This window comes from Sciurus carolinensis, chromosome 1 (assembly GCF_902686445.1).
Source record: "Sciurus carolinensis chromosome 1, mSciCar1.2, whole genome shotgun sequence".
In the NCBI taxonomy this organism is placed as follows: Eukaryota; Metazoa; Chordata; class Mammalia; order Rodentia; family Sciuridae; genus Sciurus; species Sciurus carolinensis.
Genome location: NC_062213.1, coordinates 90,050,232 through 90,064,955, shown reverse-complemented (window position 1 = coordinate 90,064,955; position 14,724 = coordinate 90,050,232). Strand labels below are relative to the sequence as shown.

Here is a 14,724-nt window from a genome sequence, read left to right as displayed (position 1 = left end):
ACACTCTACTTTCATATATATCTAAAAAGAATAAAAATAAAGTTTGAAATTTAGAGAAAAAATATAGTATCAATAGTATTGAAGTCATTTGATTTGATCAAACTCAATATATTACTGATATTAATTTCAAAAATATCATTGAACTATAAAAAGCATGTTTTTGACACAATAAAAATGCTTACTTCATACTCAAGCCAAACACAGGGCATTCCTATTAAAATCAGGTACAATATCAAAGTGTCTACTAGTGTGACCATTATTCAAAGTGATTAGGAATCTTTAGGCAAGTGTAACAAGACAAGAAAAACAGAATTACAAAGTATACAAATTGAAAAAGAGAAGACAAGTTTATAATTCTTGCATGATACAGTTACGTAAAAACTCAGGAAAGGACTGGGATGTAGCTCCACTGCAAAGCGTTTGCCTCACATTTGCAAAGCCTTTGGTTCAATCCCCAGTTCCAAAAAAGACAAAAAAAAAAAAAAAAAAAAGAAGAAGAAGAAGAAGAAGAACCCCACCCCCCAAAAAAATTTTAAGAAAACTCAGGAAAATTAACTCCAAAACAGTCATTATTAATTAGAAAAATCTCATAATGTGTCCAAATGCAAGATAAATACATAAAACATAATAGCAGTAGTTTTGATCTTTAAAGCCTTCAGGGTGGGCTGGGGATATAGCTCAATTGGTAGAATTTGCCACACATGCACAAGGCTCTGGGTTCAATCCCCAGCACCACAAAAATAAATAAATAAATAAATAAATAAATAAATAAACCTTCAGGGGCCAGGTAGAAAATAAAAATGAATGAAGTATATGGGTGGGGACATTCCCTGGGGAAGCTCCTGCACATTTTTGTCAAGAGACATTGTGAGTCCAGTTGCTAAATAGCCTGATTTTTCAAAAGAATTTGTAAAACTAGATTTTTGTATAAAATTTCCTGATTTTTATAAGCAACCAATTAAAAAAATTACTTGAATAGAATATATTCATAGGCTAGATATGGCGGCCATAGGCCTCCAGTGTGTAGCTTTTCATCAGTACTTCACTACATGTACTTTACTACACAACCAATCTTCAAATCTAATGCAGAGAAATGTTAAATGAAGCAAAATTGGTTAACCTTTGAATAGTTAACTGTTTGAAAAAAATAAATTTAAATTCTTACTTTTTATGTCACATCTAATAAAGTCCACAGATAAAGATTTAAATGTAAGAAATGAAACTAAACAAGCATTAGGAAAAAATACATATATATCTATAAATATTTATATAATCTTGGGTTAAGAAGTGCTGTTTAATAATAATGACAGATACAGAAATCATAAAAAGGAAAAACTGATCTTGATTACATTTTTCAGTCTTTTCAGGTCAAAAAATAAAAGCCTAATGGCAGGCTAGGAAAAATATTTAAATAAAATATTTTAAACAAATAGGATAAGTGTCTCATATCCAGAGATTGGTCTTACAAATCAATAATAAACATCTCCAGTGAATATTGAGTACAAGAGGTAGCAAAGCCAGTCATAAAATAAGAAATGCCAGTGACCAATGAGTATATGGTTCAAATTCACAACTAGGGAAAGAAATCAAATCAAATTTTCCCTGTAAACTTGACAAAGATATTTTTAAGATTATTTTTCAGGTCCAATGTTAACAAATGCATTCCTTCTGGTGAGAATATAACATAACCTGTAGAACAATTTGGCAATGTTTGTCAGACCCTTTGATTCAGCAGGTCTATTTCTAAAGATTTAGTCTAAGGAAATAAAAATACCAAGGATTCAGTCACAACGATGTTATTGATATACCAACAGAACATAAAAACAAAAACAAAAAATGGAAACAATGCAAATACTGATAGATAATTAGCTAAATTAGTACATTCATACTGTGAAATTCTTGGCAGTCATTTAAAGTCTGAAGAAAGTCTTGAAGACTATTTATTATTGAAAAATACATTGCTAAGATTTTTTCAAAAGTTTATGTTAAATTAAAGTGAATAATATGACTCCAAACTACACAGTGTATGTGATCTTTATGTGTCTATGAGTCTAGAAAGCTATACCCTGAAGTATGTTGACAGTGTCTCTGGATTGTATAGTTATAGTTAATGTGCTTCACATTTCCTTTTTTTAAAATTTTATCTTTTTTTATAATGGACTTAATGTTTTGATAGCAAGAGGGAAATTTTTATTTTTACTTGAAAAATAAAGGAAGTTGAGGTCCTCAGGTGGACTAATTAATTACTATGGTTATGTGGCCTTACTAGGTGGAACTAGATAGAATTCATAGGGAAATACGTACACAGTATGTAATCAGCAGGTCCACCTTTCTACTTGTGTTTTGCTCAGACTGCTTTTAAAATAAATTCACGTTAAATGCTCATTAAGAGAACCACTCCAGATATATGTGAAATGCCATGAGAGAGCTTATGCAGGCTTTAGTTTAACACTATTCAAAATTAAATTTTTATTGCAAATATTCCACAAAGTGGATTCTCTGCATGTGGTTTATTAGGGTAGGCTCTAAGAACCTGGTTTTATCCATGGCCACTTAATATACTTAATGGATCTTATACAAATAGTTACAGGCCCAAAGAGAGATTTATTGGCAGACTTGGCCTTCCCTCCAGGCCCAGTTAACAGTGAATTCCTGCCAACCACTCAAATACATGGAAAGTGAAGCCAAAAAGATTTTGCCAATGATGTAAGCAAAGAAGTCTAGAACTGCAAAGGGTGTGACATTTACTACATGAAGCTGAGGGTACATTCATAAACAAGAATGCAAATGTCCAAAATAAGCTAAGTATAATATACAGAAATTATACATTTCTCATTACAAATGGATTCTCTGGAGCTCAGACTTAGGTATCATCCCAAGCAATCTCAACCAGGCCCTTACTTTTGAGTGACATCTATAATTTGGTGGCTCCCAGATGTGTATCTGACTGCCCCCAGACTTCCTCACTAAGATAGCTAACATCTCAAGCTTGACAGGATCAATTCCAAACTCTCTTTTTCTTCATAAACCTACTCCTTCCACCAGTCTTCAAAACGCAGTACAGGACATTATTATCCATCCAGTCGCCTGAGCCAAAAGCCTAGGGTTCATTTTGGATTTTCTTTTTCTTCTCCCTCACCCCTAATCCATCAGCAAGTTTGGTTAGTTTTCTCTCCAAAATACAAAAATGTATTGCTGAATTCACTCACTTATCACCTACCATCTCTACTACTATTACTCAGATTTAAACCACCAGCATTATTCTTTCGATTATTGCAAAAACCTTCTAGCTGGTATCTGTAGAATCCATACTCCACTGAGTATCCATAGTATTTTTTAAAAGGCAACAACAAAAACAAAAACAAAAAACTACTTCCTCACTCCTTGCAAATTGCTTTCTAGCCTCAAGGGTTTTTTTTTTTTTTTTTTCTGTTTTCTAGGATGCCAAGTTCATCCTCTCTGAGAGTCACTGCATTTTGTTTCCTGTGCCTGAAAGTTCCTCGTTCCTCTACTATCCCAACCCTGTTAATTAGTTTTAAAATTTTAGTTTAATTAGTTTTAAGAAAACACGTTGAGAGCACGCAGTGTGTAACAGGCAACTGAAGACTTGCGTGCTGGGGTACTAGTCTCCCACTATTTTCAAGATAGGCACATGTGCTAAACCAATAATGATAATGACTGCGGTCAAAACCAACTGAAGTGATTCTATGGCTCATGAGTTTCTCTTCCCTGGGACGAGTTTCAACAGTTAATTTCTCTGTTGGAAATTTAAAACCTAAAGACCAGAAGTCACCTGCTATGGAAGTCCTCAAACTGTCCAATTTCTTGCCTCCCCAGACTTCTTGTTCAGCTCCTTCTTTGGAGTTTATGAACTATCCAATATTCTTTATAAATTAGACCTTCAGCTAAAATCGATTTCTGTAACTTATGACTGAAAAAAACTTAAAAAGAGACCCATCTTAATTACCTGGTCGGCTATCTAGAACTCAGTACCATGAAATCTTTTCTTACTGATGTCTGTTGACTATCCCAAGGCATCTGTGGAATCTTAATTCAACATTGATGTTGGTATACATGGGACAATTTAATATGCACATATGCACACGTGCATCTGAGCATGCACACAAACACACACCTCTCCCTCCCTCTCTCTCTCCCTACTCCTGTCCCCACCTAACAGCATTCTAAGTCTCTTATCATCCTTTGCACTTTTCTCCAGTCCTTCAGGTTGGATTTCTGTTCTACCTTGATCTTTGCTCACAGTACCTCTTTCCACCAATATGCCAGGCTCCCAATTTTACAAGAAAATAGTGAATTATATCTGCCTACACAAAGAGGTCCCGCACATGCACAATCAATAAATCTGAGCTCTAAAAAGGAATCCTCTTTCACCTAGAAGGAGTTTACTTACCTTGTCTTTCCTGGGTTTTCTATTTCATTGTCCTCAGTAGCTGTGTCTACTCACCAGGGCAAGGGCATCAATTTTGGAGGTCAGAGATCCCTTTGATGAATGTCACAGACATTTCTCATAGGAAAAAGATGCACACACACACACGCACACATACACACAATTTTACATAAAACCAGGGTTCCTGGACTTCTGATTAAGAATCATTTCACTGAGTATACTGGCCAATTTTTTCATTATTATAACAAAATAATGGAAGCAGGCTAACTTTATAAAGAAAAGAGGTTTATTTAGCTCTCAGAGCATTGTCTCAATTCTGGTAAGGACCCTTTTGGTGCTGTGAAAGGGAGATGACATTGCAAGACAGAAAGCCAAAAGGGCTATGGTGCCATACCATAGACAAGACAAGCTCCCAGTGATCTAAGAATCCTTTACCAAGCTCCAATTCTTAATGGCCCACCACCTCCCACCACTACACTGAGGACCAAGCCTCCAAGACATGAACCTTTGGGGGACGAACAACATCCAAACCTCTGTGACCACTTTCCCTCCCATGCAGACACTGCCATTAATTCTTACCCTTTTTGTCAATAACTCCTCCAAGCCTCTGCTGAGAGACACTGATAAAATGAACCTAGTTCCTCCCTCCTAGGGTTCATTACGCTGAGAAAAAGAAAAACAGAAACACAAAGCATTCCCAACAATTACAGGCAGTTACATGTAGGAGTCATTAAATGCTTCCCCTACTGGAAGACTTCCCCAGGATAAACACTTTATAATTTCCTAGATTACAGTTTACCTTGCACAACTTATGTTTGAATTGTTTTCCTTTACAGGGAGGCTTTCTTGAACCCTGGCTGAGATTAGGAAACAGTCAGGTCTTATTAGCAGCACACTTACCAAGAATTTCTTAGCTGGGAAGATTATCATAGTGATTAATCTCATCTACTTTTTGTTGTCAATTTCAGAGGGTGACATTTTTTGGCCTTTTTCCCAGATCCTACAGATGTCAATTGGAAACTTGCAGCTTCTTGTATACTATCTCTACCTTCTAATTAGAAAAGAGGTTTGAAAATGTTAGAGCTTTCTGGCTTGACTTCTCCAAGCTAAATTAGAATCTACAGGGGAAGAGAAAAGGGAAAGAGAAGAAAGATGGGAAGAAGAAAGACTGGGTGGATAAGATTTTAAAAAATAAATAAATAAAATGGAAGGCAAGTCAACAACTGGACAGAATAGTCCAGTTTTTTTCCTACCAATGCTAGTGGCTCACAAGACTTCTACTCAGCTCAGTCTGACTCCCTTAAGGGGTCATGGATGCATTTATTTTGTTTGAGTACTTGCTTTTCATTAGAGTTAACATGGTATAGAGCAGACTTTTTCAATGCAATAGGCTAAATGTTTGTTTCCTCCCTAAACTCATATGTTGAAACCTAACCCTCATACGTGGTGACAGGAGGTGGGGGTATTGGGAAGTGATTAGGTAGGTCATGAGAGTAGAGCCCTCATGAAGATTAATGCCCTTATAAAAGTGATTCTGGAGAGTTCTCTCACCCCTTCTGACATGTGAGGATACAGGGAAAAGATGGCCATTCCCAATCTAGGATACTGGTTCTCAACAGACACCAAATCTTCCAGAACCTTCATCTTGGACTTTCCAGCCTTCAGAACTGTGAGAAATAAATTTCTGCTATTTATATGCCACCAAGTCTATTTTTTGTTATAGCACCCTGACGGATTAAAACACTCAAACTTGGCAGTAGTTTAGCAAGATAATTCTTTGCTGTGGGGCTTCTCTGTGTACTGTAGAATATTTTGCAGCATATCTGACTTTAACTCACTAGGATGTCAGCAATATAGCCCAGTTGTGCCAACCAAAACATCCCAGACATTGCCAAATGTGCCCAGAAAGGAGGGGAAATTGGCTCAGTCTGAAGAATCACTCAAGAGAAGAAAGACAGACCTAGGTTCCAACACTAGCTCCAACCTTAACAAGTCCATAACCTTAAAAGAAGTAGTTAATTCCTGAGCCTGTTTTCTTGTCAACAAATAATACTTATCTTAAAAGCCTGAGGATTAAATGAAATGAGATGGAGCCAGGCACAATGGAACATGCATGTAATCCCAACAACTCAGGAGGCTGAGGCAGTAGGATTACAAGTTCAAGGCCAGCCTCAGTAATTTAGCAAGACCCTGTCAAAAAATAAAAAGGGGTTGGGATACAGCTTAGTAGAAGAACACCCTGAGTTCAATACCCAATATAAAAATAAAATAAATAAATAAATAAATAAATGAGATGATATCTAAAAAGCATGCAGGCTTACTATAAGTGCTCAACAAACATTTGCTTCCTCCCATGCCCACATTTATTTAACAAACATTTTTACATACTTGTGCTGTATGTTAAGGATATAAATACAAAACACTTATCCTCTGGGAGCTAACACACTGAGAGAAAAAGGTAAATGCACAATTTAATATAGCAAGCACAATATTAGAGATTATTTGCCAACTCCTACAAGTCTGGCCCTGTTTTTCTTTTTTTCCATAATAGTAACTTTCTTTTTCCATAAGCTTGCCATATACTCCTCTTGATAGAGTTGGGTCTTGAAAAATGGCGGCAGTTCATCTGAAGGCCAGGAGAGAAGCAAGCAAGCTAGGCAGAGAAATAGCACTGGCCAGGGGTATGCAGTGTGGTAATTTCAGGAAACCGTACTGTCTAGTGGGTTAGAGTAAGGATGAGTGGGGGGAAATGGTGCAAAAGGGAGGAAGCTAAGGAATAATAATTTGGACTTCTTGCAGGTCATGGAGTACCCAAGGATGCTTTTATCAGGATGGTACCATGATCAGATTTGCTTTTGAAAGTACATTGTGACAGCAGTGTGGAGGATAAATGAGAGATGGAATGAAGGGCAAGAGGGATGGAAAGCAAGACCAGTCAGGAGCTATTGATTCCAGATGAGAGATAATGAGGGCCTGCACTATAGAATTGGCAATGACAATGGCAAGGTGCCAGCAGGCTCCAGGGACATTAAAAAGTAGAACTGACAGGATTTAGTGACTGATTAGATGAGGGGGGGTAGCCAAGTGGAGAAGAAGGAAGAGGAAGTGATTTTAAACTTCTAGCTTAGAAAATTAGGTGGATACCGATGGCATTTAGAAATGACAGGCAGCGAGCAACTGCCTTTTCTTTTTCACAGCTGCCACCATGGACACTGTGCAAAGGAGCCTACTACTCCTAGCTCCCACTTGACAGACTCATGTACAACTCAATTCAACAGATCTCGGAGAGTATGTGGCATACCCAGCAGCTCAATGATGCAGTTACTTCTGCCTGTCTTTACTTGGATCTGTGAAAACCCTGGAAAATAATATCAATAAATTTCAATAATCCCTATCCACGAGGAGCTCACAACCTAGATGGCATAGACACACACATGGGAACTACAGTACAAAATGACCTGCACTACATAATGGAGATACTGAATCAGAGTATATTTCACAAAGGTCATCCTTGAACTGGACAGGAGCTGGCAATGCAGACAAGGGGAGAAGGACATTATAGCCAAAAGAATAGCAGACAAAAAAGCACTAAGAATTAGTATAATTTGGTATGACTGGAGGGAAGATGAAGCAAGAGATAGAGGCAAAAGTCAGATGATAAAAGGTCTAATGATCTAAACTAAGAATTATCAAAGGTGATTAATCACTGAGTAATTTTAAGGAAGTGTTTCAAAGCTTCCAGTACTTATCCAGTATTAATGTAAAACAGGTTAGATAACAAACATCTCAGAATGTTGTGCAACTTTGCCTGGTTGATAGGTAAATGAATTACTTTATGTCCATTTTCCTCTAATCATTGCATTATAACTCAGTTACCATCACCTTAGCATCAATCTCCTTTATTAGACTGGAAGTTCCTTGGAGGCAGGACTGTTATCTAAACCATCTTTATACCCCCAACCTACCTGGCCCAAAGAAGGCTCCTACTAGATAATGAATGACCTTTTTCCTGCCTTCCCTACCTTCTACAGCCCAGCGTGTCACCTTCTGTTACCTATAGCTAAATGTAAAGGGCAATGAAGAGAAAGGAATAACTTTGGCTCCAGATCAGAGCTCTGGTCCTATTCTAATATTTGCTATAGTGACAGAAAGCTGACACACCCTCCAAAGCACTTCATCTAAAAATAGCACCCATTCCCCTTGCCTCATTGTCATTACCCTCTATTTCCATAGTATGCCTTATTTTCCTTTGTGACAATCATCAGCATCTTGTACTTGAATATTCTCTGCCTCACTCACAGGTGCATTTACACCACCTAGAATAATGCCTAGCACAGGGAAGATGCTCAGAGCCTTGTGTTAAGTAGTTTGGTAAATTAATGATATTTGCTGGATAAATGAAGTTTTCCTCTATAATCAACCATCAATAATATAGTATTAAAAAAAAAAAAAAGGCTGGGGACGTGGCTCAGTGGCTAAGCGCCCATGGGTTCAATCCTTCCTATAGAGGAAAAAAAAAAAAAAAAGGCTTTCAGTTGGGCATGGATCACACACTTATAATCCCAGCAACTCACGAAGCTAAGATAGGAGGAACACAAGTTCAAGGCCAGCATCAGTAACTTAGTGAGAACCGTCACAAAAGGAAAAAAAAAAAAATTTTTTTTTTAAATGGGTAGGGATGCAGTTCAGTGGTAAAAAGCGCCCCTGGGTTCAATCCCTTGTACCAAGGGGGGTAAAAAAAACTTGCAAAATCAAGTAGAATTGGAATCAGAAGCCCTGGGGTCCAGCAGTCTTGCTACTAACCAACTTTTCAGCTTGAAAAATCACTTGTTTCTGAGCTCAATTTTCTTATCTGCAATTTTACAGATCAGTATATTCATGGAACTTAATGGGGTCTCATAATATTTTATGAATGGAATGTTTGATTTTACTGCTATATCATCAACAGTATGGACTTTTTTTCTTCTTAAGGGTTGGGGAGCTTAGGGGCATACGCCAAACCTCCACCCCTTAGATTCAGCTAACATATGACAAGAATACCCAAGCACAAAAAATGTCAAGCCTGAACCAGTCATTCAAATCAGGAACCTGTGTGGAAATCTTTACATATAAATACTATCTTTTCAAGGAACCAGATCAAAATTAGAAAGAATTGGAGCTAGGGATATAGCTCAGTGGTAGGGTGCCTGCCTGTCAAGTCCAAGTACCTGGGTTCAATCCCCAGCATTGCAAAAAAATACAAAATAAAGTTTATAGTAACCAGTAATGTAGTTAAGACAATTATTTTGCATAAACTCAAGTTCTTCCTATACCCATTAGATTGGGGAGCAGGGTAATAAGAACAAAAATAATTATGTAGGAAATAAGGTAAACTGCTATGTAAGTTTAAGGTATTAGGATTAATAAGGAATCCAAAAGGATTGCAAATGGTGGGGAGAGGAAGGAAAGGTGGGGAAGGGAGTGGAGAGTGAGATTACCATAATTACGTTTTTTTAAAAAATATTTTTATTAGTTGTTGATGGACCTTTATTTTATTTACTTATTTATATGCAGTGCTGAGAATTGAACCCAGTGCCTCACACATGCTAAGCAAGTGCTCTACCACTGAGTTACACCCCCAGTCCCATAATTGTTTTTACGTGTATAATCAAATATGCCACAATGAAACCCCCAACCCAATTTGCTACAGTTAACATGCACTAATTTAAATAATAATTTTCTTAAAAAAAAAAAAAAAAAGATTGCAAATGAAAAGCCAAAAAGAGAATTTACAAAACTGGAAAGCAAAAATAAATGAAAAAGCTAAATCCCCCCAAAAGATCAAATTAAATCACTTCTCAAATTAATTTGTTTTGCAGCACAAAAAATGTAAAATACCCTCTGCCTCTCTTAAGAAACACCTGCACTTCTTTTATAAAGGATTTCTGGCAGGGAAGAATCTGGAGTTGAAGATCCCAACAAAAATTTGTGGGCTTCTAAGAATATCCTAAGAGAATGATTTAAAACATGAAAAATGTTTGAAGTTCTTTTTAGAATATCAAAAATTGGATGTAATCTCAAAGATCTAACAGTAAAAGAATGACATATTTATGATGTGAACATATTAAGCAATTTTAAAAATATTTTTTAAAAGTTGCTAGACCTTTAATTCAATTATTTATATGTGATGCTGAGCATCGAACCCAGTGCCTCACACATGCTAGGCAAGTGCTCTATCACTGATTACAACCCCAGCCCCATTATTTAGCAATTTCAAGACTAAATATGAAAAGCCACAAAAAAGAATATTAAAGCAAATAATAATAATGTGAAGACAACTATTAAAAAATAGCCAGGGAGGGCTGGGGAGATAGCTCAGCTGGTAGAGTGCTTGCCTCGCAAGCACAAGGCCCTGAGTTCGATCCCCAGTACCGCAAAAAAAAAAAAAAAAAAAAATAGCCAGGGAGCAAGACATGGTGGCACATGCCAGTAATCTCAGCAACTTGGCTGAGGCAGGAGGATCAAAAGTTCAAAGCCAGCCTCAGCAACTTAGCAAGACCCTGTCTCAAAATAAAACGGACTGGGGATGTGGCTCAATGGTTAAGCACCCCTCCCTGGTACCACAAAAAAAAAAAAAAAAAAAAAAAAAAGAAGGAAGAAAAAACAGCCAGGGACAGGGAATGCTATTTCTATATCCCACTTCTTTCCTTCCAATTCTATCAAAAATTTTTGTTATTAAAAAATAATTTAAAAATTATTAGTATAAAATAATAATTTCAATAGGCAAGAAAGCCATAGTTGGGAGGCCACTGGTTAAAGTGATATATACAAAGAGCCCTCAAAATAAGACCTAACAATTGTTATGGGACTAGATGTTATAGGAAAGTCACTGTCAATGACTGCTGTTTTCATCCACACAGCAGTCCATGAACACCTATTCTTTCCTTTCTAATGCCAGGTCCCAAAAGATATGCACCAAAGAAATGTTGACAGTAATAGAATTCTTAATTATGACCAGTCCATAGACATTTTATTCTCAAAGATTTCTTAATGCCTGAATTGACATAAAAATACTACTTTTCTGGAGCTTGTTTGTTCATAGGGTTTTTTTTTTTTTAATTTTTGATTGTAAAAAACAATTTGTTAAATTACTGATCTTTTAAAACCACAATCACTAAATCATGCTCATATTGAGAATGTTAGGAAGTCCAAAACCTAGATGGGCTATTTTTTTTTTTTCTAGGATGCTTGTTCAAACAATTCAGAAAGCACTTTCCCCTGGAAATACAGTGATAAGAGAGACATCTCTGCCCTTCAAAGCCTTGTTTTCCTGATTTTCCTGGTCTAGTAGGATATTCCTTGGGACACTGCTTACTCTCCAGGAGTCTCCCTCAAAGTTTTCCATTTCCATTATGGACCCTTCATAAGTGGGGTATTTACAAGCTGGGGAATGCCTTACTAACAATTTAACTTTTTTTTTTTTTTTTAACAGTATAGCCAACACTTATTTAACTTAAAATATGAGTGAAAAATCTTTTTAGCAATCAAAAAGTTGAAATTAGTTAAAGGGATAAAAGTATACTAAAATGTCCTAATAGTTTGTGTGTTTAAGGACCGCAAACCAAAAGCAAAAGGGTATTTTTTAAAAATGTGATCACTCAAGTTTAAAGATGGGTGAATTTAAATTTAATCCTTTTTGTATAAAACCAAACAGTAATCTAACACTTCTAGATATAAAACAAGTTATAACTAAATTATAAAACAAATACATGAAACATGATTACAAAATGTGTTGGGTTACTTATCTTCTAAACCCCAACATTTAACATAAAATTTTAAAATTTTCCTAACTAAGCATGGTAGTATTATTTAATGCCTTATGTCTTAAAAAAAAAAAAAAAAAAAAAAAAAAAAGCTGCACTTTTGGAATACTTTTGTGAATTTTCACAGCAGTCAGAAAAGCTTCGAAAAGAAAAAGTTGGGGGTTGAAGATAAGACACAGCTTATGACAGTGGCATAGTACACTTGGAACAAATACTGGCTTAGACCTGTCTCTTAACTATATTCCTCTACTTTTCTACAAGAACTTTAAGCATCTGATAGTTTCATTTCCCTTCTATTTTCAAACAAGTAACCTTTAACTCCCATTGTGTTCCAAGTAAATGAGTCCTAAGATTTTCTATAGGGTGGACCTCAATTCCTGAGTTCTCTTTATATATAAGGCAATACTGGTTTTAATTTCTGTTGGAACAATGGAACTTTCACTAGAGTGCTTAGAATGTTCAAAAAAAATTTTTCCAAAGCTCTTTTCTGGTCCATACAGAAGTCAGAATGTAACATGAGTGGCAGAAGATGCAGAACACATATTAGTCATATTTGATTCTCTCTCTCAAGGTTTCCTCCTTGTAATGGGAAATAATCTGAATCAGGATGGAACAGTTGATAAGAAGGAAGAACAAACCAGCTAACCAAATAAACAGAAAGGTATTCTTTCCTTGAAACTCAAGAACGTAGGCTGGAGCCAGCCATAAGGCTTGCCCTATAAACCATAACATTAGGAGGACGACAGCTCTTTTCCAGGGTATCCTCACAAGTGGCATCACAAGGGGCAGAAGGCAGAGATACCAAAGAAAGTACTGGGAGGTGCAGACTTTGTTAAAAGTCACAAAAATGGACGTATGAAGAAAACAACAAAAGGCAAGGTCTCTGTAATAGGCGAAAGACACTGCTGAAAGCAAGATGAACTGTGGCAAGAATGCGGCAATGCCCAAAGAAAAACTCCACTTGCTCTCTGCCGTCAAATACAGCATGTAGAAGTACGGAGAAAAGTTATGACGGATATCTCGCCTAGTCAGGTGATAAAGGTAGGTGTGCTCCAAAAATTCCCAACCATATTTATAGTAAAAACCAAAGCTCAGCGAAAAAAATGTGAGTCCAGCAACTGCTACAAACAGCAACACTGTCCGATTACACAGCCTCTTCAAGAATTCGTACAAACGAGCCTGGAAAGAATACCGGGATTCACGAAGGCCTTCATCATTGTTGCGTTCTGGCAGTAAGTGGAGAGCTATGGGGAGGATATAGGTCACTGGATACATCTTCATATGCACCGCGAAACCATAGACTACAGCGGCACATGCGATGAGTCGTCTCTCTATTAAATACAGAGCCATAAGCACCAGGGAGGCGACAATGGAGTCCGCATTGCCTCGGCTGGATACTGCCATAGGCAGAGGGTTAAGAAGCCAAAAGACACAGTAGCCACACGCCTGTCGGCGCCCCAGCCCCTTCAGAAGCAGCAGACGGTATAAGAGGAAAGCGGTGAGGAGGTCACAGCTGATGAAGAGAAACTTTCCAAAGAGTTCGCTGAGATAGATGTTGGGAGTGAGGAGCCAACCCAGCAACGGGGTGTAACGATAGGTCGCCCTCAGATAAGGGGAGCGCCCTTCGGTGACGAAACGCGCGGCATCGGTGAACACGTGGTAGTCTATGTCTGTATACCTCACGAGCAAGGTCCGGTCCTGAAAGACCCCATAGAAAACCAGGGCGACTCGGGCGAGGAAGGCCACGCCAAACACTCCGGCTGGGGGCACCCTCAGGTTCAGGAACCACTCTCCCCAGGGCTTAGTGGAGCCCATGATCTTCCTGAGACAGCAGCTCAGCCCACGGCTCCAAACTGCGTTCGTATCTCCAAACCTCACTTAGGTTCCTCGGCTAAGGTGGCCGACGCATCTCCTACGAGCTAGGGCGCCAACAGAAACAACAGCGGGAAACTTCCGGCTCGAAGCTCCGCCTCCACACTATTTCCGGTCTCCAGCCCGACTCGTGAGTCTCCTTGTACCTAGCCTTCATCCGGATTGGCTGTCTTGCTTCCGCTTTTTCCTCCGGCTGAGGCGGGATTTCCGGCCCTAGGGTAGAGCAACATCCGCTTGCCCGGAAGGCTGTACTGGCCGGACCAGAGTTTTCTTTGTGAGTGACTGCTCTTCCTTCGCTTCCAATTCCAGTCAGCAGAAGTGGACCCCTGACGCCGAGCGAGCCTCAAGCTTCATCCTTCAGGCCTGGAGGGAGACCTGAGAGTAAGAATGTAGGAATGAAAGGAAAATAAACCTAAGATAGTTTCTCATGCTTTACCTCACCAACTCTCCGGTATTCCCTAGGGCTCAGTGGGCCCATGGAGCGGGCTAGGTTGAGTTGAATGAAATCAGAGTGTGTGACCCATACAGTATTGGGGAATACTTAATATTTTTAAATTGTTAGCTGTTTATCTGAAGTTCAGATTTCAGTAGGCAGTCATATTTCATCAGGCAACCCTAGGAGGGGAGACAGGGAAGCCTCCC

General features: G+C 38.1%; 1 protein-coding gene across 1 annotated transcript; it reads right to left on the bottom strand.

Annotated features, from left to right (window-relative positions):
* Positions 1 to 11,505: 11,505 nt before the first annotated feature.
* Positions 11,506 to 14,161, bottom strand: Pigm (phosphatidylinositol glycan anchor biosynthesis class M). Its single transcript, XM_047557937.1, has one exon. The coding sequence runs from the start codon at positions 14,023 to 14,025 to the stop codon at positions 12,754 to 12,756; it is 1,272 nt and encodes a 423-aa protein (XP_047413893.1). The 5' UTR covers positions 14,026 to 14,161; the 3' UTR covers positions 11,506 to 12,753.
* Between the last annotated feature and the right edge of the window lie 563 nt (positions 14,162 to 14,724).